The 25619-nt window shown below is 46.6% G+C and overlaps 1 protein-coding gene across 4 annotated transcripts in view; it reads left to right on the top strand.

The window, feature by feature from the left end:
• C14H7orf26 (chromosome 14 C7orf26 homolog) overlaps positions 1-19981 on the top strand; it is a 35604-nt gene extending 15623 nt beyond the window's left edge. For all 4 annotated transcript variants that reach the window (XM_029576280.1, XM_029576279.1, XM_029576278.1 and 1 more), the window contains exons 5-7: positions 8157-8684; positions 14798-14837; positions 19083-19981. In XM_029576280.1, the coding sequence (XP_029432140.1) occupies positions 8157-8684; positions 14798-14837; positions 19083-19245 (731 nt within the window). In that variant the 3' untranslated portion in view covers positions 19246-19981. The remainder of the gene's footprint in view (positions 1-8156; positions 8685-14797; positions 14838-19082) is intronic.
• The last annotated feature ends 5638 nt before the right edge of the window (positions 19982-25619 follow it).

Raw genomic sequence — 25619 nt, 5'->3', positions numbered from 1 at the left:
TGACTCCTCGCTCTTGCTTGGGCCTAGGAGGTGTCCTGTCCCCTTGATTTATTCAGCCTAGGACCCTTTTCCCGGTGGCCTCTTGCCTGGCTCTGGGGTGATACTGGTGGTCCAGTCCCTCCCCCGTTGAGACCCCTGAGAAGTTTCATGCCTCGGGTCTCTTGTCAGAGAAGTAAAATTCCTCTGTCACTTTAAGCTATCTGAAAAAAAAAAAAGGAAAGGTTTTTACTTTTCATTAATCAGTACCCTGTACAAGGACCGGCAGCTTACGGGGGAAGGAGCGGAGAGCAGTTTTCTCTTTCTGCCGCTCGCAGCAGCCAGGCACAGAAGGACTTTGCCATTTCTGCGGCAACTCCTCCCCCATTCCCCCCATGCCTCGATCGCCATTTTGTATCGACATGTGGAGAGCCGGTCTGCTGAACATATCGAGCCTGTTTCTTTGCCGGACGGGGGAAGGGATTCTGTAGTTCATCAATCCCCTTCGGATTTAAGCCCCGTGGACTCTCCGGATTTGATCCTCGACCCCCAGGACAATATCCCCCCTCCTCCAATTCCAGGGAAAGCCCCTTCTCATTTTACTACTGATTTTGTACTTTTATTACACAGAGCTTATGTCGCTAGCTTGCTGCAGCAGGAGGATCCCCCCCACCTGCAAAGGTGCCTCGGGTATCTACAGACCAGGGACCCAAGCTCCCAGATTCCCAGGGGACTAATCGGGTTCGGACCATACCAGGGACGCAAAACCTGCCAGATCCTCCTACCCCACCTCCTCAGCTCCCAGAGCCTGATCTGGATGCAGATCCTTTAACTCAGAATCCACTGGGCGAAGGGGACGACCTGCGGGTCTTAGGCTTGTTCCAGCGGGAGGAGCTGGACCTGCTCATCTCTTTTTGTTCTAGCCGAGTTGGGCATAGATACCCTTCCGGCGGAAGCCGCTAGTACCCTGGTTTCCAGTAACGTGGACCCTGTCCTGGCAGGACTGAGAGCCCCTCCACGTACCTTCCCTTTTCATCCTATGCTAATGCAGTTACTTCTCCGGGAATGGGAAGCTCCAGAATCCGGCTTACGAGTGGGCAGAGCAATGGACAAGCTCTATCCCCTCCCGGACCACTGCCTAGAGATGCTCAAAGTCCCTAAGGTGGATGCTTCGGTTTCCGCTGTCACAAAGAGAACAACCACACCTTGTTAACAGTTTTCGTCCGTTCAATTAACTGTATGTCATTATTTATGGTTGTGTTAATAAAACAATAAATTACAAAAAAAAAAAAGAGAGAACCACCATCCCGGTGGTTGGAACGACGGCTTTGAAGGACCTTCAGGATCGGAAGTTGGAGGTACATCTCAAAAGGATCTTTGAAGTTCTAGTGCTCGGTGTTCGGGTGACAGTCTGTAGCAGTCTCAGGTGGGTTCAACAACTGCTCAGCACCCAGAACCTCCCGTCTGCAGAGGCAGCACAGGCGGAGCAGCTGGAGGCCGCGGTTGCGTATGGGGCTGATGCCCTCTATGATCTCCTCAGGGTGCAGGCCAGAGCCATGGTTTCAGCGGCGTCGGCCAGACATCTCCTCTGGCTGCGGAATTGAGCGGCAGACTCCTCTTCTAAATCACAGTTGAGCACTCTCCCATTCAAGGGTAAGTTGCTTTTTGGGGAGGACCTGGAACAGCTTATCAAATCTTTAGGCGACAACAAGATTCATAAGCTGCCTGAGGACCGCCCTAAACAGGCAAGTCCTTTTTTTTTTTTCCCCTTCGCGCTCTCGTTTCAGGGGGCAGCGCAGGTATAGCAAGTCGCGGTGGGGGGGGGGCTTCTCAAAGAAGTCCCTCCACTAGATCTCAATCATGGTCTCATTCCTTTCGTGGATGACGGCCATTCCGGGATGGTAACAATCACGGATCCGTCCCAAAGTCCTCGCAATGAGATGCGGCCGGTCCATTCCTCCATTCCCAATTTATGTGGTCATCTATCCCTATTTTACGAGGAATGGGTCAAAATTACTACGGATCGGTGGTCCTCAAAGTAATCGAACGAGGCTATGCTTTAGAATTTGCTCGGGATCTTCCGGACCGCTATTTAATTTCTCCCTGCGGACTTTGGAAGCGTCCAGTTGTGTGCCAGACTCTCGACAGGCTTCAACAGCTCGGAGCCATAGTCCCTGTTCCCCTGGAGGAACAGGGGTCAGGCCAGTAATCCATCTGCTTTGTGGTTCCCAAAAAGGATGGCTCTTTTCAACCAATCCTGGACCTCATGAGAGTCAAGGCGCTCAAGGTCCCCCATTTTCGGATGGAGACCCTGAGGGCGGTCATTGCGGCAGTTCGCACAGGTAAATTCCTTGCTTCTCTCGATTTGACAGAGGCCTACCTTCATATCCCAATCCACCAGGAACATCAGAAGTATCTCCATTTCAACATCCTGGGACGGCATTACCAGTTTCGAGCATTCCTGTTCAGTCTTGCCACCGCTCCATGCACATTTTCCAAGGTCATGGTGGTAGTAGCGGCCTTCCTCCGCCGAGAAGGTATACTGGTCCATCCTTACCTGGACGACTGGCTCATTCGGGCAAAATTGGAGAAAGTCTGCGTGTTTGCAGTCAACAGAGTCTTGTCGTTTCTCACCTCCCTCGGTTGGATAGTCAATTTCACCAAGAGCAACCTCAAGCCCTCTCAAGTCCTGGAATTTTTAGGGGCATGCTTCGACACACACGTGGGCAAAGTCTTTCTTCCCAGGGCCCGGGCGCTCAAGCTCATGAATCAAGTACGACATCTGTTATCTCTCTCTGTGCCCACAGCCTGGGACTATCTCCAGGTTCTGGGCTTTATGGCTTCAATTATAGATTTGGTTCCATGGGCCTTCGCACACATGCAGCCTTTACAGAAAGCTTTACTGTCCTGCTGGAAGCCAGTCTCGGAGGAGTTTCAGACACCTCTACTGCTCTCCAACTTTACCATCGCCAGCATGCAGTGGTGGCTCTCACTCGCTCACCTGTTGAAGAGGATGCGCCTGGAAACACCTCAGTGGATCTTGTTACGACGGACGCCAGCCTTTTCAGCTGGGGAGCGGTGTGCCAGAATCAATCTACCCAAGGGCAATGGTCCCCTGTCCAATCTCAAAGGTACATCAATCGTCTGAAGGCCTGAGCGGTTCGCCTGGTGCTCAAGACGTTCCTGCCCTTGCACCGTTGCAAAGCAGTGCGAGTTCTCTCCGACAATGCCACCACCGTAGCTTACATCACTCGCCAGGGTGGCACCAGGAGTCGGCTGGTAGCCCTGGAAGCCAGCAAGCTGTTCTCCTGGGCGGAGCGCCATCTGGCTGACTGGCAGCCTCCCACATTGTGGGGAAGGAGAATATTCAGGCCGACTTCCTCAGCCGTCAACACCTAGACCCCAGAGAGAGTGGGAGTTGTCCGAAGAGGCGATGTATCTTGTTGTTCGCAAGTGGGGAGCTCCCCACTTAGACCTGATAGCCACTCTGAAAAATGCGAAGGCTCCCAGATTCTTCAACCGTAGACGGGAGCACTGCTCAGAAGGGGTGGATGCCCTGGTGCTACCCTGGCCTTGCGACATCCTCCTCTCCGTGTTCCCACCTGGCCTCTGGTGGGAAAAGCACTCAGAATAGAGCTTCACAAGGAGCCGGTCATTCTCATAGCACCAGAATGTCCCCGGAGACCTTGGTTCGCGGATCTGGTGAACCTCGCGACGGACGGTCCTCTTCACCTCGGTCACCTCCCAATATGGGACCCTGCGGCAGGGTCCCATATTTTTAATCAGGCGGATCGCTTTTGTCTAGTGGCCTGGCTTTTGAGAGGCGCAGACTGAGGAAGAAGGGTTATAAGGAGGAAGTTATTTCCACCTTGTTGCGTGCGCGTAAGACTTCAACCTCTCTCGCTTACATTCGGGTATGGAGAGTGTTTGAGAGGATGTGTGCTAACTCAGGTGTACCGGCGCACGAGGCCCCAGTGTCCATCTTTCCTACAGATTGGCCTCTCCAAGGGTTGTCTTTCAATTCCCTGCGGGTTTGGCTCTCTGTTCCCTCTTAGGGCAAGATTTGGTGTTGGGACTGGTCCTGTTCAATATCTTTGTGAGTGACATTGCGGATGGGATAGAAGGTAAGGTTTGTCTCTGTTTTGCGGATGACACTAAGATCTGCAACAGAGTGGACACGCCAGAAGGAGTGGAGAGAATGAGACGGGATTTAAGGAAGCTAGAAGAGTGGTCGAAGATATGGCAGCTGAGATTCAATGTCAAGAAGTGCAGAGTCATGCATATGGGGAGTGGAAATCCAAAGGAACTGTATTCAATGGGGGGAGAGGCTGATGTGCACGGAGCAGGAGAGAGACCTTGGGGTGATTGTTTTACCGACTTCAGATCATTAGACACTATGTGACAAGGCGATAGCTAAAGCCACAAGAATGCTGGGCTGCATAGAGAGAGGAATATTGAGTAAGAAAAGGGAAGTGATTATCCCCTTGTACAGGGCCTTGGTGAGGCCTCACCTGGAGTACTGTGTTCAGTTCTGGAGACCGTATCTCCAAAAAGACAGAGACAAGATGGAGGCGGTCCAGAGAAGGGTGACCAAAAAGGTACAAGGTCTTCATCGAATGACTTATGAGGAGAGATTGATGAATCTAAATATGTACACCCTGGAGGAAAGGAGGAGCAGAGGTGATATGATACAGACCTTCAGATACTTGAAAGGTTTTAATGATCCAAAGACAACGACAAACCTTTTGCGTCTGAAAAGAATCAGCAGAACCAGGGTCACGATTTGAAGGCCCAGGGAGGAAGACTCAGAACCAATGTCAGGAAGTATTTCTTCACGGAGAGGGTGGTGGATGCCTGAAATGCCCTTCCGGAGGAAGTAGTGAAGACCAGAACTGTGAAGGACTTCAAAGGGGCATTGGATAAATACTGTGGATCCATAAAGTCTAGAGGACGTGAATGAATGTGGGACAAAGGATCTGCATTCACAAAAAAGCAGGGAGTAGCTTGCTTGTTAATGGCAGTTACTACCCCAAACCAAATAAGCCTGATACTTCACTTTCAATGCATAGCCAGCATAGCTCTCTGCTTCAACGGCAAGGGAGAAAGACTGATACGTCACGCATACCCAGCATAGCTCTCTGCTTCAACGGCAGGGGGAATGAAGAAAAGTGGATCTATATACAGACAACAACAAACAAGGACTGAATTACATAGTCTTGGTAAACAAATAAGCATGGGAGTAGCTTGCTTATTGCGGCAGTTACTACCTCTAACTAAGCTAAATATTTCACTTAGATGCAGCTCCAACACTGCTCTCTGCATTAATGGTGGGGCTGGAAGGGAAATAGTAACCTTTTGGATCTAAGAGCCAAGAGTAACAGATAAGTATAAGGGGGAAAAAAAAAAGTGCCAAGCTTGCTGGGCAGACTGGATGGGCCGTTTGGTCTTCTTCTGCCGTCATTTCTATGTTTAGGGCAGGTCGATGGTTACGCGGTGGCGGCCCACCCGGATGTCGTGTGGTTCCTCAAGGGGGCTAAGCATTTGAACCCAACTGTCCAGGCTACTTGTCCATCGTGGACATTAATCTGGTACTTCGAGTTCTCTGTGGGGCACCTCTCGAACCCCTCAGACGGCCAAGCTCAAAGACCTGACTCTTAAGACAGTATTTCTGGTCTCTATCTGCTCGGCCAGGAGAGTGTCCGAGCTCCAAGCCTTGTCTTGTAGGGAACCATTTCTTCGTTTTTCTGATTCAGGTGTTTCCCTCAAGACAGTATCATCCTTTTTACCAAAGGTCGTGTCCTCTCTTATTTATTTATTTATTTATTTATTTATTTATTTATTTAAAATAATTTATATACCGGAGGTTCCTGTATAATATACATTTCACCCCGGTTCACAAAGAACAGTAACTATCGCTACAAATAGCGGTTTACATAGAACAGAATAAAAGAAGTTTTACATTGAACAAAAACTAAGTAAACAAGTTTTTACATTGAAGTCAGCATGTGTAAATTTCTGATTAACAAAGGAAGAAAAAAAAATAGATCTGAATAACTCGTTGTGGGCTTGAAAAGACTTTTCTTCGTGTTCTTGGCTCTAGGGGAAAGCTTGTTTGAAAAGCCAAGTCTTAAGTTTCCCTTTAAATGTAGAGTGGCATGGTTCCAAACGAAGGTCTGGAGGGAGCGAGTTCCAAAGTGAAGGGCCCGCTGTGGATAATGCACGTTTCCTCAGAACGGATTTCGCAGGTTGTGTGATTAGTCTATTCTGATAGGCGCTTCTGGTTGGTTTCACAGATGTGTGTAATTGAATTTGGAATGTTAGGTTGAGAGGTGCGATGTTGTGTAAGGCCTTATGTATCATCATTAAAGACTTGAACTGGATCCTGTATTTAATTGGAAGCCTTTTCACTTAAATCAGTCAGTGGAGCTACCTGCCTTTTCTCCAGATGTCATTGTGAGCACACCTGGCAGAGACTTAAGGTGCCTTGATGTGAAAAGAGTGCTACTGCAATAGTTAGAAGTCACAAATGAGTTTCGGGTCTCAGATCATTTCTTTGTCTTATGGAGCAGACCCAATAAGTGGAACAAGGCTTCTAAGCTACCATCGTTCGCTGGCTAAAGGAGGCGATTGCGTTGGCGTATATCTGTCTGGGCCGGCCCATTCGTTGCATTCACAGGCTACCTCTTGGGCGGAGAGCCAGATGGTCTCTCTGCAAGAAATATGCAGAGCAGCTACTTGGGAATCTCTTCATAACTTTGCTCGTCATTATCGCCTCGATGTACAGGCGCCAGTTTTCAGTTCCTTCGGCAGACAGTCCCGCTCAAAGCACCTATCTCTGTCCCACCCTACTTAAGGAAGCTTTGGTACATCTCACTGTCTGGACTTATCCGGGTACGTACAGGGACAGGAAAATTGGTTCTTACCTGCTAATTTTCATTCCTGTAGTACCACGGATCAGTCCAGACGACCGCCCTTCTTGCAGTCTCACTTTTCTTGGAAACGACCGCTCGAAGTTTCTTTCATTTACAGATTTTGGGAATATCTCTTAAGCTTATCAGAGCAACGCATATTTGAGCTATAAGGCATGGAAATATCTGACCATTATATTTAAGAGCGCTTTTTTGCATTGTTTCAAATTTCCAGTTCCAATTTGGAGGTTACAGGTTTTACTTGCTTGATCTTTCTGTGGTTAAGATTATAGTTTACAGTTTTTTCCTGCTTTGATAACGATTATACTGAAGGGAAATAGGGGGAGCACTGTCCTGATATAGGATACCTTTTGAGTTTTTCTCTCTCTCCATCTGCTGGAAAGGAGGCTCAACCCACTGTCTAGACTGATCCGTGGTACTACAGGAACGAAAATTAGCAGGTAAGAACCAATTTTCCTATAGGCTCCTCTCTCTGGTTACCCACACTCAAGCATCCCCCCCCTCCCCCCACTCTCTCACCTTCCATGCTCGCTCTCTCACACACAGACATTCACTCACCGGGGCCTTCATCTTCGCCGTGAGCAGAGCACATTCCATTTGCGGCACATGGGGGCCTTCATCTTCATCGCGAGCGGAGCGCGTCCCACGGCACACGCAGGCCTTCATCTTTGCGTGCTTCGTTCATGGCATGCCGGGGTCTCCTCTGCCATTTTCTGTGCAGAGGGGAATTTTACACAAATTTACACAAATTCTGCGCTTTGCAGCACTATGCATATTGCTCCAAATATCAGTGAATCTGTTTCTTGACTGTGTTCATCCTTCTGTGTTTTATTTTGGGTTTGCTTGTTTGCCCTGGATACTATGTTTGATTTCCTACATTTTTATTTTTTATTAAGTCATGGGCCTTCTTTTACAGGTCACTTTCATGAGAGCATTTTTCAGCTGTTTATTCCTTTTTTATTTTTTTGGGCTCATGTTTTGTGCTAGTAGTGCCAGTTTCTGACAGGAATCAGCACAGCAGCTGTTTTATTTGCGTATGTTCATAATGGTGGCCATGGTAAAATAAGTGACGTCCCCATAGAGAGACAGAATTAGTAGAACAGGCTTGAGCTTGCATCTCAGCCATTCTTTTGCCTCCTAGTCCAGTGCTTTTAACTATACTTTCCAATAGGACATGTTACACACAATGTTAAATAAAGTTTAATTCTTTAAAGCTGTAGTAAAGCACAGTAATCTCCGTCTTCTTTGCAGATGACCTTATTCCTCCGAATGACCTTCTTGAGACTGTGGTCTCGTGGATCTTTGAGGATCCCCGGCTAATCCTCATCATCTTTTTAAATACTCCCATCACAGCCAATCTCCCCATCGGTTTTCTCGAACTGACGCCACTCACAGGACTGATCCGCTGGTGTGTGAAGGCTCCCTTGGCCTACAAAAGGAGGAAAAAAAGCTCCCTCACCAATGGTGCCACGAGTAGTAAGATGGTTAAGGAAAGCGTGTTGGGAATGGACAGTGACTGCCACGCTCTCTACTCCAAACTGCACCTGAGTGTGCTGCAGGTTCTCATGCTGCTGCAGGTCCAACTGACCGAGAAGAACCTGTATGGACGATTGAGTCTAGTGCTCTTTGATCATGTGGTTTCTCTGGTGGAGGAGATCAATAGACTGTCTGAGGAACTGAATCCCTTGAATGCGGCACAGGAGATGGAACTGTCATTGGACAGGCTGGCTCAAGCACTGCAGGTGGCCATGGCCTCAGGAGCTTTGCTTTGCAGTAGAGGTGAGTCAAGATAATCACCTCAACAGATAGCAGCAGTACGTTTGACAATGAGGATCATATGGAAAGGAGTAAGGAGAAAAGCTATGGTTGGTGGCTTTCATTGTTTGTTTTTTTCAATTCAGTTTTTATTGGCAACTAACACAGAGATACAGGTTACAGTACTCTAACCAAATGACATTTGAATCAAAACAATGCATACATATATCCAAAGGTTTTTGAATATTCATACTCCTATCCCACTCCCTCCCCTAAACAGGAATATAGAAGCCTGGAAAAAATATTCAGATTCAGTATAGAAAAGGTTCACTGAGCGCTCTGCCAGCGCTGATACGGTGCTCAGACCTTTCTTACAGCTATGTAGAGTAGCATTTTTAATAGCAGTAAGGTTCTCCAAGTAGTAAACTTGAGCAAGACGTTTCCTAACCCAGCGCTTCTCAATCGGTGCTTCGCCAAGCACCGGCAGGTGTGTCGCATGCTCCCGGTCTCTCCCGCTGCTATTCCTTCCCTGCTGCCGTTGCCGCCAGGCTAACAGCACGTTCAAGCCCGATGGGAATGGCAGCGTTGTTAGAGAAAGCTGTGGCACCTGCGGCTGGCCTTTTCTCCTTCCCGTGCCTGCCCCGGAACAGGAAGTGATAGGCAATGCAGTGCGAGGGAAGGAGAAAGAGCCGTGGAGAAGGTACAGAGAAGGGCTTCCAAAATAAGGGGAATGGAACAGCTCCCCTATGAGGAAAGACTAAAGAGGTTAGGACTTTTCAGCTTGGAGAAGAGACGGCTGAGGGGGGATATGATAGAGGTGTTTAAAATCATGAGAGGTCTAGAATGGTTAGATGTGAATTGGTTATTTACTCTTTCGGATAGTAGAAAGACTAGGGGGCACTCCATGAAGTTAGCGTGGGGCACATTTAAAACTAATCAGAGAAAGTTCTTTTTCACTCAATGCACAATTAAACTCTGGAATTTGTTGCCAGAGGATGTGGTTAGTGCAGATAGTGTAGCTGGGTTTAAAAAAGGATTGGATAAGTTCTTGGAGGAGAAGTCCGTTACCTGCTATTAATTAAGTTGACTTAGAAAATAGCCACTGCTATTACTAGCAACGGTAGCATGGCATAGACTTAGTTTTTGGGTACTTGCCAGGTTCTTATGGCCTGGATTGGCCACTGTTGGAAACAGGATGCTGGGCTTGATGGACCCTTGGTCTGACCCAGTATGGCATGTTCTTATGTGCCACGTAGAAAATTAGTGGCTGCGGCAGCAGTATCTGCCCCCGAGCAGTAGCGTGGCCCGGAGCAATCGAAGCATCTAGCAATCGGCAAAGGAGACAGCAGTATAAGCCTCCCGCGGGGGATTCTTTCTTTGCCCGCAGGGGCTGGAGGAAGCGGCTGCTGCAGCTACCATTTGTGCTCGGGGGGGGGGGGAGGAAGTGAGAGAGAGAAGACAGCCAGCCTGTAAGTGAGAGAATGTGTGTGTGTGTGATTGAGAGCATGTGTGTAAGTGTGTGAGAGACAGCATGTGTGATTGAGATAAACTGGTCAGAGAGGTGATATGTGTGTGTGTGTGTGTGTGAGAGACAATAAAAGTGACTGGTCAGGGAGGTGACGTGTGTGTGTGTGTGTGTGTGTGTGTGAAAAAGCATGGAAGTGAGAAAGCATGGGAGTAAGAAGCCTGGTGTTTTGGAGGTGTGTGTGAAAGAAAGCATGGGAGTGAGAAGCCTATCTATATATATCTCCTGTGTGTGTGCATACATGAAGAGAGAGACTGGTTAGTAAGGTGACCGGGGGGGTGTCTGTATGTGAAAGAAAGGGATTAAGGGAATGAGAAACCTGGGTGTGTGTGAGACAGTATGGGAGTAAGAAGCCGTATATGTAAGATAGAACACGGGAGTAGGAAGCCTGTGTGTGTATGGCATGAGAGAAACTGTTCAGGAAGGTGACTGGTGTGTGTGTGTGTGTGTGTGTGTGTTAGACTGGTTGGGATATGATTGGTGTGTGAGAGACAGAAACTGGTCATGGGGGCGTGACTGGTATGGTGTGTGAGAGACAGAGACTGGTCATGGGCCCTAAGGAAGAGGATCGTGAGTATAGAGCTTAGCCACTACTGCTGCTTTTGGTGTATGCTACAGCCTGCATGGAAGAGGACAGGAGTAGGAGAGCTGCTGGAGGGGGTAAGTAAAGGTTGCTTTTTAAGTTTTTATCTTTCTTGATTGACTGCCATTTTAATTATTTAATATTATGTGATGTCTGCTTTTTTGAAATATTTTATTGGTGTTTGGAGAATGTTTAATAATTTTTTATGAGTTTTTAACTGTTGGATGTTATTCTGTTCATAGCTGTTTTGAAACATTTATTCTGCTTATTAGTATAGTTTTACAATTATTTCTGTGTGGGGATCTATAGCTGCTTGCTAGTTCTGTTTTCCTAATAGGAGGTGTATTGGTGTTTAGGGCCTGATTTAATATTTGTAGCGTTGCCTTTTCATATTGAATGCATTCCATAATACAGGTGTAACTATGCGGACTAGTTTATGTACTAACTGCAGATCCTGGGAGTATGTTAGGTCAGTTCTGTGTATGTGGACCGAGGTGAGGTATTTTACTGTTATCAGTCTTATTTGTTGTATTTTTTCAAGAGGACAGGCATTAATTAATTTTAGCTGTCATCTTTTATTGAATTGTTTTACTGTATTATCTCTAATTTGTATATTGTAAACCGCTGTGAAGGCTAACGCCAATACGGCGGTATAAAAAATCTAATAAACTATTGGTGGTAAACTGCTGTCTTTTCATAAGTAGGGCTATTGAGCCTGGTAATAGAAGGAGTTTGAGTTGCTGTTACTGAGATGACACCAGAATATCTTTTTTGTAGGGTGAGTTGTATGGGGAATGTTGTAATTCTGCTTTACATCCATTGTTGTGGGTCGAGGGGGGGGGGGGGGGGGGGGTTTGTTCTCGTGGATGCAAACTACTTTTACATCTAGCCCCGTGACGATCATGGGTTCAGGGTGTCATGCATGTGAGAACCATCTGTCGGGTGTGTCCCGACAGAAAAAACAAGTTGAGAACCACTGTCCTAACCAGTGCCAAAGTAGGTTGCACTGTTCTCTTCCACCAAGATGCCAACTTACATTGAGTTGCCAAGATAATTTGCAATATCAAAGCTTGCAAACCAGCAGGAGATTTCGGAGCTGGCAAGCTCAAAAGAACAACCCTAGCATCTTTGATAACAGAAATTCCAGCAATATCCAAAATTAATTCCATCATGTCATCCCTATAATCCCTAACCAAGGGACACTGCCTCTAAATATGGAAAAAAAGATCCCATGGCCCCTCATTTATCCAAATCACTCGGGTACACTTTATGAAGCTTAGGTGGCTTTGTAATGAAAGCCAGGTGAGAAGGAGAAAAGCAAGAGACTACACAGACCTGGGAATAAATACGTGTATAAGATAACCAGAGAAACTGGGCCTGTGATTGGTCAGCTTCTGTCCTTCAGTAAGTAGACTAAGGAAACGAAAAAATTACTGCACTCCCTATCTGTGAAGACAGATGAGGACCTCAAGGTCTATCTGGTCTACCCTATTCCATTCCTAATGCAGTGCCATAGATCCCAGTTGATTTTTTTACTGTCCTTCCATGTTTTCATAACCAGGAAATCCTCCATGCTTGTCCCATGTCTACCTGACATCTGTCACTGTTTGTCTTTACCACTTCTCCTGGAGGCCATTCCATTCATCCTCTACACTTTCTGTGAAGAAGTACGACCTCTTGTTCTAGAGCACTCTGTTCTCTCAAAGGTTTGTTTCTTGTGCATGCTATAGGGCTCACAGCTTTAAACAATCTGCATTTTCACTTAGGAAATTGGGCTTCTGCACAGTTCAGTAAAAGGTACAAGATATTTACTTGCTGAAGTCTCAAGTCTCACAATGAAATCCCTGCGTGTACATCACTGGCCCAGCCCATATCCCTGTGGGGACAGCATGTTTACTTTTCTTCACAGGGAGGGGATGTTATTTCTGGGAAACGCTTGTTTTCTTATGGAATTCCCTTAAATCCTCTTCTCAATCGCTGTTTCATTTCAGATGGCTTATACATCACCGCAGGTTCCGGCTCCCATTTCCATAGACTCAGAGCCACTCTGCAATCTCTTCACCATGACCAGAAAACGTTTTAAATCACTCTGTTTCTCTTGTGAGAGATGCTTTTCCCACCCACTCTTGCTCCACAGTTCTGCTTCATGGAGGAGGAGGGGAATGCACTGTTAAGAAAGCCATTTTCTTTTTGCACAGTGTGGAGATCCGAGACCACCTTGGAATGATGTCATTCCCCTGTCCCCAAGGAGTCCATAGATTTTCCTTTCTTTTCCTGTGCTGTAGAAGTTGTTTGTGGCTCTGGACTTTTTTGTTACATGAGCTCTGTTGGGGTTTCTGCTCCTAAAAGTGCTGGGGAAGGTTGATTTTTTTTTAAAGTCATTCGCAGTAGACCATAGGAAGTTTGGGCTCATTGAGAGATGGTTAGCCTTTTTCCTACCAAGGTATTAGATCCCCTTATGACCACTGGAATTTTGTATCTTTGTCTTTTGGAATGCACTTTGCAAACCACCATAATGTTTTCTCTGTCTTGACATGGACAAATCCATACAGCCTTCCATTTTCTGCCCCAACCAGGATTTTCCATTGGTGCCATTTTAATCCTTTGTTACTTGCAGAAACTGTATGAAATGACAGTATTTTTCAGTAATAATTCTGACATTCAAGGGAGATCCATGTGAAAGGCTGCAGAATTCTCCAATCCCTGCAGAATCCCCATGGGAGACCTGGGCTGGAGCATCGGCTGTGGCAGTAGCAGCCCCGTAGCACTTCCCACCTGTTTGCAATGCACCACCTCAGGCCGCATCCTCCCCCTTTGCTGCTGGGCTCCGAGTGTTGAGCTTTGAACCGAATGGCACTACCGTGTCCTGCGCAATTCAAAGCGTGACGCCAGCCCCAGGCGGAAGAGTAGGAGGCAGCAGATTGAAGATCTGCATTACCGCTGTGCGCCTACTTTTCAAGCTGATTGCAGGGTGAGTGGTGGAGGAGGAAAGAAAGTAAGGGGATTTGAGGGGTGCAGGTGGGGGTTGGTAGAGTAAAAAGGATGGGGTTCATGAGTGAGTTAGGGGTGCCAGTCTGCAGAGAGGCGCAAGTATGAATGAGGGGATATGAGGGATTGTAGGGAGAGTGAGTAAAGGTGTGGGGGGAAACGGAGGGAGAAAGAAAGGGATGCAGTAAATGGAGAGAGAGTGATGGGTGGAGGGAGAATGACTGAGGAAGTGAGAGGTAAGAGTATTTGAGGGTTTGAAGGGGATTTAATGTTGAGGGCAGAGAAGTGGTGTGAATGGATTATACCTTCCTCTCTTGATCCCAGATTCTCTCTCCCATTCCCTTCCCTTCTCTACCCTGATTACCCCATCCTCTTCTTCCTCTGTGTCTCTATCCTCATAAGAACATGCCATACTGGGTCAGACCAAGGGTCCATCAAGCCCAGCATCCTGTTTCCAACAGTGGCCAATCCAGGCCATAAGAACCTGGCAAGTACTCAAAACACTACTGCTGATGCTAGTAATAGCAGTGGCTATTTTCTAAGTCAGCTTGATTAATAGTTAATGGACTTCTCCTCCAAGAACTTATCCAAACCTTTTTTTAAACCCAGCCACACTAACTGCACTAACCACATCCCCTGGCAACAAATTAGAGTTTAATTGTGCATTCAGTGAAAAAGAACTTTCTCTGATTAGTTTTAAATGTGCTACTTGCTAACTTCATGGAATGCCCCCTAGTCCTTTTATTGTCCAAAAGAGTAAATAACCGATTCACATCTGTTCTAGACCTCTCATGATTTTAAAGACCTTGATCAAAACCCCCCCCTCAGCCATCTCTTTTTCTATCCCTCCTCGTTTAATCCCTTCCCTTCCTGTCCAGCACTCTTTTCCTCTAATAAAGAACCAAATAAATAACTGGACCTGGAAATGTCAGAAAATGATTTTTACAAAGTAAAAAAAAGTATATTTTTAATGCTTTATTATTGCTGTGTTTGTATTCTAACTGCTGTTTCTTATTCCTTTTTTCTCTGTTTTGTTTTCAGATAATTTGAGAACAGTGTGTGCCAGACTTCCACATAACAAGTAAGAATCCTATAGGGGAGGGGGAATTATTGCAAAGCCATTGCTGTGAGTAAAATGATGCTTTACCTGCGGACATGGCCTGTTCTAAAATAGCCTGCCTAATTCGAGGGAAGCTTACATGCTTATGTCTTGTGAGCTCACCCACGATGAGAAATCAAAGTTTCTTACCTTAACAGCTGTTCTCCATGGACAGCAACATCAGCCATCAGCGATGAATTCAAGCATGCTGTCCATCTATGGCTCAAAAAGTTCTCAAAATGTCAACTGAGCATGTGCAGGCATTCCCACCGACTGTCATCTCTCCTCCTTAGTTTAGTCAAATAGTTTGAGATGAAAAATGTATTAGTCAAATCTCTTTTTTTTTTTTTTAATACACTTCTGTTCTGCTGCTTTCTGGGTGGTGGGAGGGTGGGATTGTGTGGCTGTTTGTATTGTTGCCCACAGGTCACACTTGTCAAGGTAAGAAACTTTTGTTTTCTCTGTGGACAAGCACGCAATAAAGCCACACAAGTGGGACTCCCAAACTGTGGATGTGGAAGTATCATTTTGTCTTTTAATTAATACTTCCCATCCTTGAGAATATGCGGAAAGCAGATATGCATTGGATCCATTTAGTGAGAATGCTTTGCAGGATTGATTTTCCAGATTCTGTGCTTGGAGTAAGATAGCAATTGAGGTAAAAATGTTGGATAAAAGTATCTGCACCTGACCATGTTGCAGCATTGAAGATTTCTGATAATGGTCTGTGGTTATGGAAAGCAGTTGAGGTGCATATAGCTCTCATTTTGTGAGGTTTAAAATCTTCAGGAGGTTCCGCTTTTTCAGAAGCGTAACATAAATTTATGCATTGTCTTAACCAAATTGCAATTGTTTGCTTGGAGATCTTCTCTCCATGCTTGTATTCAGAGTAAGACACGGACAGTTGAATGGATTTCCTATAAGGCTGTGTCCTTTTTAAGTAAAAGAGGTTGTGATACCTTTAGCCTTTATGCAGTACGGTTTTGGATGAAAGTTTGGAAAATCTAAAGGAACTTTTGGCAAAAATTTTGGATTTGTTTTTAAGGAGACTCTTTCATTGTGGAAAATGGTATAAGGAGCATAGATGACCAGCACTTGCAGTTCGCTCATCCTCCTAGCTGTGGTGATTGCTATTAGAAAAGCTAATTTCCAGGATAGGAGTTGCATCGGGATCAATTCAAGAGGTTCAAATGGAGTAGATGTTAACTTTAACAATGAGGCCTGCTTAGAAGCGAGTGTTTCGCCAGAAGGAGAGTCAGAGCAACAAAGTTTTTTCACAGAATCTTTAGGTCCTGGAGACTCCAGTCGGCATTTCACTGCTTTAATTTTCAACAAGGACCGGACTATACTCCTTTCTCTTGGATACAAGTCATGTGAGGAGGATTGATCTGGCAATCTAGTTTTTGAATGTTTATGCTTCGAAGTTTTTCTGGAAGCTTTTTTACTTTTTTTTTTTTGACTCGTTGGAGTGAGCTAACTTGTAGCGGAGTTTAAGCTCGCTATACACCAGCGCTCTTGGCAACATAATGCCACAGGACTTAAAGTTTTTTTGTATCATGCTTGAGACCCAAGTGATGAGCATTTCCAGTGAGTATCCCTGCTGGACATCTTATGACTGCACTTTTCACAAAGTTTAAACAGTGTTTCCCTGTACGAACCCCGATCAGTCCAGACAGTGGGTTGAACCTCCTGTCCAGCAGATGGAGACAGAGAAAAACTGAAAGGGTATCCTATATCAGGACAGAGCCCACCCTGCGTCCCTTCAGTATTTCTCTGTCTCTCAGCAGATGCAGGCAGCTGAACCTGCAGTTCCCTAGTTTTCTCTCTTTCTGTTCCTTCGGGATTTGTTTCTCTTTTTCTTCCCACTGGGTTGATTCCGGACTTGTCCCCTTGATTATTCCGCCTGGGACCCACTTTCCCGGTGACCTGGAGCCTGTCTCAGGGGTGTTACTGGGGGTCCAGTCACTCCCCCTTTCTCTGCTTAGTCTGCACCCTTTGAGGTCCCTGCCTCGGGTTCCCATTGCAAGGAGGTGTTTGCTCTAAAGTTGTACAGCAAATTAAAAAAAAAAAAAAAAGCAGACTCACAGGCGATCGGCAGCAATCGCTAGCATTTTAATTTCAGCTTCTGGGGAAGAAGCGAAGCAGGGTTTGTTCCCTTGCTTCGGCTCATAGTCAGTCAGGCACTGCCGTTTTCTCCTAGCAGCTCCAGTGTGGTTCCCCCCCCCCCCCCCCCCCCCCCCCCCCCCTACTGAGTCATGCAGCGTTAGTCAGCCTGCCTTGTCTGCGGGGAGCCTGCCTTGCGGGTCTCCTGCGACGGGCTTTGTTCTGCATGTCTCCTCGGAGGGTCCCTCCGGAGCAGGCACAGAGGCCTGCTCCCGCGAGAACAGCGGCCATTTTGTCTTCGGAGCTGCCTGCTGATACAAGCCCTGCTGACTTTCCAGAGCCTCATTTTAACTCTTCACCGCTGGATCTCAGCCCCGCGGGTTCTCCGGGTCCGATTTTGGACACACGCACGTATGCACATACACACATAACGTTTTATTATTGCATAAGTCCTTTCTGGCTAGTCTGGAGGAAGACAATGATCCCTCCCAGGGCCCCCCCCCCCCCCCCCCCCCAAGGTCCCTCGGGTGGGTGCAGGACAGGGCCCTAGGGCCTCAGATTCACAGGCCGCTACTAGGGTCAGGACCGTACCGGGCGTTCCGGATCCCCCTGACCCCCCCCCCCCCCCCCCCCCCAGCCGTCTCCCACGCTGGATGCAGATCCTGATTCTGGCCTGGTTCCTCCAGGCCTGCCAGTCTACGGGAATGATCCACTGGTCCTGCGATTGTTCCAACGGGAGGAGCTGGAACTGCTCATTCCCTTTGTCCTGGATGAACTGGGAATATTGCACTCCTGTTTAAATGTAAACCAGCATGATGTGATTGTATCATGAATACCAGTGTATATAAAAACCTTAAATAAATAAATGATGTTTCTACACCCCCCCCCCCCCCCCCCAGAGGAGTCCCCCCACTCCTTCGTCTTCTCGCACCATGGACCCGGTCCTGGCGGGACTGAGAGCTCCACTGCGCACTTTTCCATTCCACCCCATGCTTATGCAGCTCCTGCTACGGGAGTGGGAGTCCCCTGAGTCAGGTCTGTGGGTGTGGCAGAAGGCGATGGATAAACTTTACCCCCTGCCGGACCAGTGCCTGGAGATGCTTAAAGTGCCTAAGGTTGATGCTTCGGTGTCCGCTGTCACCAAGCGTACCACCATCCTTTCAAAAATATAGAATTGATAGTGAAAGGGAAAATGTAAGCAGTTTTGTCTCGCTTTGCAGTAGCCCAACTCTCCACAGCTTGCTCTGTTACACTCAACCCACCAGAGGCTTTCTAATCACCTCCAGGTAACCAATCGGTGTGAGAGAACATTTGGAAAGGCTAAAGGTATTTTTGGGTGCATGAAGAGAGAGATCACTGGTAGGAAGAGGTATTACCTCTGTACAGATATCTAGTGAGAGCCCCCATGACCACCACATCTACCAAAGAATATTGATAGGGCAGAGGCGGTTCAAGGAGGCACATCAGAATGGTGCATGGTCTGTCTTATTATTCTGGCATGGAAAGAATGAAGGAGATAAAGATGTACTCTTTATAACAAAGGTGGGAAAGAGGATATACGATAGAAATCTTCAATAGTGTTCCAGCAGATAGCATATTTTATATAAGGAAAAGGAGGCGAGCAAAGGTTTATCCTTTGAAGCTGGAAGGAGAGGTAGTAAACAGGAATGTTAGAGAATTTTTTTGTAAGGGTGTAAACCTGTCATTTAGTCTCCGACCCATCACAGTTCAATGCGCATCACTTGTAGGGAGTGCACCTACCTTGTCTACCAGCTCTGTTGTCCCTGATAGTCTCCCTCGACAGGTCTTCCAGCAGTAGGCGTGAAGAAAATGAGAGAATATAGGCATTGCTTGGCATAGACACACAAGGACCATGGTAGCAGGTGATGGAGGAGGGAGAGCAAAGATCAAGTAGGATCTGTGACAGCACAGTAAACGGGCACAAATGAGTAGACTGGGTGACCCAATCAGTCCTATTTGCTACCACAGCTGGTTTTTGTTGAGAAGAAGGTCATGCAAGGGAAAGGAGAACTGGTATTTAGCCATCATTTGAGCCATTTCCGAAATAAGCAATTAGTGAGTTATTGCAAGCACTATTTTATATTATTTCTGTTTATTTCACAGCCTGCTGCAGCTGGTGATTTCTGGTCCGGTTCAGCAAACATCCCATGCTGCGTTACCTCCGGGATTTTATCCTCATATTCACACTCCACCATTGGGGTATCCTGCCCATCCAGTGCAGACATTTATACCAAGCATGACATTCCCATACAGGCCTATTCATTAAGAAGACTCCAGGATCTCTGTTTTGTCTCACTTGGAAGCAGGAGGTCTGCGGACTCTTCAGACTGAACATTTCTTTACACCACTGTGACATCGGATTGTGGCATGAAATGTTTTAAGGTTTCCGTGTCCTTCAGCACATGAGCTGGATACAAAATGAGCTGCTTTAGTTGCACTGATACCATCTGTCGCATGGAGAAAGAAATATTTATAAGGTCTTCTGGATAATTCCTTTTGTATTTTCAATATGTTTGTCTCCCAGGTTTTTTTTTTTTTTTTTGCCTGTTACACCCTCTTTAGAAGGCTCTCTGTTATAGTAACTATTGGATTGTTTCAGCCTCTTTGCCATCCTTTCTGTTACACAGCAGGGACATATGGTGGTATGGATTGTTATGCTGATATGGGCAGTATCTGTGAAATACTGCATTAGATGCTACCAGCCTTTCATAATTAAAAACAAAACAAACCCCAACTCCTTGGAATACTGGTTTCTTTTTGTCACATGCCTGATGTTGAGGTGGTAGGGATATGGGGCTTGATCGGCTAGGAAGAACACATGCATTTTAAACAGAACCCACATCAGTGTAATCTGTAAGCATCTCCTGCTTGTCGCCAGGAAAAACACAAATCCTTTGCTGAAAGTATGTATATGGCAGAGTGTATTTGTTACTGTGAGATAGTCATTCTCATATCCAAGGCTGCTGAAGTTTGGAACTACAATAAAGATGCCCATTACACAATTTTCAGGCTTCACTGAAGGTTTGTTTTTTTTTTTTGCATTGTTTAAACTGTTTTGTTTTTTTTGTTTGCTACTTTTATTTAGTTGCTGCTGTACTTATATTTGGCACCTTCTTAGTTTGTGTATCATCTAATTCTAAGTTTTCTGAGTTTCCTGAAGCTTAGCAGACAATTCAAGGCATCAGAAATTCTGAAGTGAATAAGCATAAACAGAAAGTTTAGTCTTGTCTATTAATTTCCTTTCATTAAATCCTGCTGGACCAATCTAGGCGCATGGATTTATGCCACACTGCAATCGGATGGAGACAAAGCCACAACTTCTTCAGTGATGACATTCCTGCTATAAGGGGTACTGCCAGTATTATGTTAAACCAATGGAGTGGTAAAAACTCCTGGGAAAAAGCAAGTTTGCTTACCGTAAATGGTGTTTCCGTAGATAGCAGGGTGAATTAACCATGCTGTCATGGGAGCTGTCTTCAGGTCCTGGGAGGCGAAGCTTCCCCAAGCAGAGGTTAGTTTTTTGTCCTCTACGGCTGCGCATGGGTTCCCACGCAGGAAAGTAACAGATTCTCCTCAGTCTGTAATTAAGCTATAGCATGTTAGAAGTGAAGGGTCGACTAACCAGGGAGGAGGGTGGGTCAGCATAGCTAATTCATCCTGCTATCTACGGAAACACCATTTACGGTAAGCAAACTTGCTTTTTCCCGTCGATAGCAGGACTGAATTAGCCATGCTGTCATGGGAGTCCTAAGCTCCCGATCATGCTCTGTTAATAGTCTTTCGATTGTGCGAGATCTGGTTTTAGTGGTTGTCGACCCAGATCTGTCGTTAATGATGTTAGTACTGCTCTGCCCAGTTTTGCGTCCTCTCTTGACTGCAGGTCTAGTTAGTAATGGGATGTAAAAGTGTGCAATGAGGACCATGCAGCTGCCTTGCAAATGTCCACAGGTTGAACGTGGCGTAGATGGGCAACTGAAGTAGCTACGGCTCTCGCTTGGTGAGCGTTTGGCTGGGAAGGAAGCGGTAGGTTTCGCTTCGCATAGCAGAACTCGATACATTGCATAAACCAGCTGGATATAGTCCTCTTTGTTACCGGTAGACCTGGGGAATTTGGGTTGAAAGAAAGGAACAGTTGTCTGAATGTGTTCTATTTTTGTAGTAGGGTAGAGCTCTCTTGCAGTCCAACGTATGGAATAAGCATTCTCTGTCATTGGAATGTTGTTTTGGACAATATGTCGGCAGTTCAATAGATTGGTTCAAGTGGAACTGTGAAACTACCTTTTGGTAGGAAGTTTGGATGAGTGCGGAGTACTGTTTTTATGGTGATAAAACTGCAGATATGGAGGGTAATGAGCCAAGGCTTGTAGTTTACTGACTCTGTGAGCTGATGTCACTGCGACCAGGAAAACTACCTTCCACGTGAAGTATTTTATGTGAGAAGAGGCCATAGATTTGAAGGGAGAATGCATGAGCTGCTCCAAAACCTCGTTGAGGTTCCACGGTACTTGTGGTTTTGCAATTGGAGGTTGTATGTGTGATAGACCCTTAAGGAAATGAGACAGTAGAGGGTGCGTTGAAATTGGTTGACCGTCATGCGGTCTGTGATATGGCGCTAAGATGCACCCTAATCGATGACGTTGCTAACCCTGACATATAGAGTGTATGTAGATAATCTAAAAGGGATTCCGGTGGACAGTCTATAGGAGGAATACCTCTGGATGTGCACCAGTCGGAGTAACGCTTCCATTTAAAAATGTAATTTCTCTTGGTTGATGGTTTTCTAGATTCTAATATAATATCTTGGGCTTTAATCGAGATACCTTATTCTGATAAAAGGAACCGTTCAATCTCCAAGCTGTTAAATGAAGGGACGAATGAAGAGGGTGGAGAAGTGTTCCCCCTTGTTGTATGAGAAGATCCGGCCGATTCGGTAAGCATATCTGTTCTTCTATGGAGAGTTGTAACAGGTAACTGTACCATGGTTACCTGGGCCAGGCTGGAGCTATTAGAATAAGTTGAGCAGAGTCCGCAATACATTGTTGTATTGTCCTTGTGATGAGAGGAAGGGGTGGAAAGGCGTACATTTAAGTTTTCTGTCCAAGGGATCAGAAAAGCATCCTGTGCTATTCTTTTGTGACTGGGCCATACTGAGCAGAAGCGTGGAACTTGTGTGTTTACTTCTATGGCAAAGAGGTCCATGGTTGAAATCCCCCATTCGTTGAAAATGTTCTGAGCTACCTGTTGATTGAGTGACCACTCGTGGGGATGGAATATCCGACTCAGACGGTCTGCTCGAGTGTTTATCACTCTGGGAAGGTATGTTGCTTGGAGGTGAATTGAATGTTGATGTGTGTGTTGAAATATTTGGAGAGTTTCCTTGCAGAGAGACCATGAATCGGACCCGCCTTGCTTGTTTATGTAATACATGGCTACTTGATTGTCCGTGTAGATCATCACTCGCCAGCCCTGTAGATGGTTTTGAAACACTTTCAGTGCTAGACGGATGGTTCTGAGTTCCAGTAAGTTTATTTGTAAATTCTTTTCTTGTGGGGATCACAGTCCTTGTGTTTCCAAGAGGTCTAGATGTGCTTCTCCCCCCCTTTGCGCGAGGCATCCGTGTTGAGGACTGCATTGTGTGGAGGAGGACTGAACAACATTCCTTTGGAGAGAACAGACTATTTCAGCCACCAATTGACATCTTTTGTCATTTCGGAGGTGAATAAGAGACGGGTTGCCAGTGTTGCTGCCATTGTCATTTCAATCCCCATTGTAGACAACATATGTGTAGTCTTGTATTGGGGACTGTGAAGATGGCTGCCACCATATGTCCCAATATTTGGAGTATGTTTTGTGCAGAAGGTCTGTGCATCTCCTTTATGGCAAGTAGCAATTTTTGCATCTCTTGTTATCCCAGGACAAGCAGGATGCTAGTCCTCACATATGGGTGACATCAGTAATGGAGCCCTATGTACGGAAAACTTCTGTAAAAGTTTCTATGAAACTTTTGACTGGCACCAGAGTGCCTACTGAGCATGCCCAGCATGCTATGATATTCCCTGCCACAGGGGTCTCCCTTTAGTCTTCTTTTTTCCACGAAGCAGTTAGCCTCGCGGTTATTAGGAGTCCTGTGGGATTCTCCACAACTTTTTCCTCACGGAAAACTCTAAAAAACTTCAACCGCAAAGGGTCTCCCTTAGTATAGACATCGCGGTAAGTTTTTACCGATTTCGCGGTTCCGTTCCGTTTTTCCAATTTTTTTACCTGAGTCATAGGCCGTCGACGGCTGTCCGGCCACAAAATGACTACAGGCTTCAAAAAATGCCCAAAATGCACGAGGAACATGTCCATCACAGACCCTCACCAGGACTGTGTCCTCTGCCTGGGTGAAGGGCATGATGTAAAAAATTGTCCCTTATGTGCTACGATGACCTCGAAAGGTCGACGTCTGCGGTTAGACAAAATGGAACAGTTGTTTAAAATACAACTGGTTACTGCTCCATCTACTTCCACACAATCGTCTCCGGCTGGGTCGATTAGGAAAGTCGTCCTGAAAAAACGCCATTCAGGTGAGTCGGGAGACGCTCCATTTTCCTCCCCCTCGCCATCGTCCAGGGCGTCAACATCGGGCAGTGAAAAAGCCCGCGAAAAAGACAAACATCGCCATCGGCATCGTAGGCCGCATACGGCATCCGCTACACTGATACCCGGAGAGCCATCGACGGAAGACAGGGCACCGGTTAAGAAACCCCGGCTCCAGGGTAAGGCTTCGGAGCCATCGACAAGGCGATCCTCGCTGATTCCGGCGGAAGGAACTGTGCCTCCTCAGGGCTCTGAGGATGTACTGATGTCGCCACCACCGCCTCCCCCCATGGGTGCTCTGTTCACACCATCCATGCGGGCGGAACTTGACGTTTACATACGCCAAGCGGTCAGGGATGCCTTCGTCGAAGCGATGCCGCGACCTGCTACACCAGTTCTACCATCGACACCGATCATAATAAGATCGCCGATTCCATCGCCAGTACCCTCGATGCCGATGCCGAGGAAATCACCGCAATCATCGATGACGTCTGTTCCAGCACCGGTGCCGTCCATGCCGCAACCAGCCATGCCGTCGATGCCGATGCCTCAGATTCCATCGATTCCAATGCGGCCACCGACCCTGATGACACCATCGGTGCCAACTCATGATTCGTCCATTTTTCAACCTTTGATGGACAGATTGGACTCACTTATCCATGCTTTCTCCTCTTCACCACAAGATCTAGGTTCTGGTCAACATCAGGAACCATTACCAGGTCCGTCAGGTGTCATACCACCCATCAGACCACAAACACCAGTCTCTGAGATCCCATTTAAGCCTCCTAGGCCAACAGGGCATCCTCTGGACACTAGTGACTCAGAATTTTCATCTGAGGAAGATATCCTCTCTGAGCCTTCACCACCAGAGGACAGGAGAAAATCACCACCGGAGGATATTTCATTTTCTAATTTTATAAAGAAAATGTCTGAAACCATCCCTTTCTCCCTCCTCTCAGAGATAGACAGCAGACAAAAAACCTTGGAGGTACTTCAATTCGTAGATCCTCCTAAGGAAATTCTTGCCATTCCAGTTCACGAGGTCTTACAGGAATTGATGTACAGGATGTGGGAGCACCCTGGGTCTGTGGCGGCAGTCAATAAGCGTGCTGATGCCACTTATCTGGTTCAGCCCATCCCAGGTTTTCAAAAAACTCAATTGCCACATCAATCAGTAGTGGTCGAGTCGGCCCAGAAGAAGGCCAAGAGGTTAAAACAGCATGCCTCCACACCTCCTGGGAAAGATAACCGGTTCCTAGACAATCTTGGAAGGAAAATCTTTCAAGCTGCCATGCTGGTATCCAGAATAAATTCTTACCAGCTTTTCATGAATCAGTACCAGCGAGACCTGTGGAAACAGGTTGAAACACTGTCACACCAATTACCTGACCAACTTCAGGACGGATTGCTAAGACTCGTGCACAAAGGCCTAGAGGCGGGCAAACACGAGGTAAGGGCCACATATGATTCCTTTGAGACAGCCTCCCGGTTGTCAGCGTCAGGAATCACAGCTAGGAGATGGGCCTGGTTAAAATCATCAGAGCTGAGACCAGAGGTACAGGAACGCTTGGCAGACTTGCCTTGCCTGGGGGAAAACCTCTTTGGTGATAAAGTCAAAGAGGCGGTGGCGACCATCAAGGACCACACTGAAACCCTTAAACAGCTGTCTCAGCTGCCACAAGAATTACACCAACCTTCTAGGAGGCTTCCAAGAAGGGAACCAAGGAAACCATATTATCGTCCTAGGCGATATTATCCTCCAGCAACCAGACCCAGACAACAACGGCCTACTCAACGGTCACAACCTCGCCAGAGACCTGCTAGGCCTCAGCAGCCTCCGCCTGCGGCATCCACTTCTGGGTTTTGAAATACAACCAGAGAGCAGGAGCCATTCCCAAAATCCTCATCCACAATTACCTGTAGGAGGCCGAATTTCTCATTACCATCAAACTTGGACCTCCATCACAACGAACCAATGGGTACTCTCAATTACAACTCAAAGGTACCGCTTGGATTTCCTCACTGTACCAAACGAAAATCCTCCTATTCCATCTTGGACAG

This window comes from Rhinatrema bivittatum, chromosome 14, assembly GCF_901001135.1.
Source record: "Rhinatrema bivittatum chromosome 14, aRhiBiv1.1, whole genome shotgun sequence".
Taxonomy (NCBI): Eukaryota; Metazoa; Chordata; class Amphibia; order Gymnophiona; family Rhinatrematidae; genus Rhinatrema; species Rhinatrema bivittatum.
This window is presented reverse-complemented; position numbering and strand designations above follow the sequence as displayed.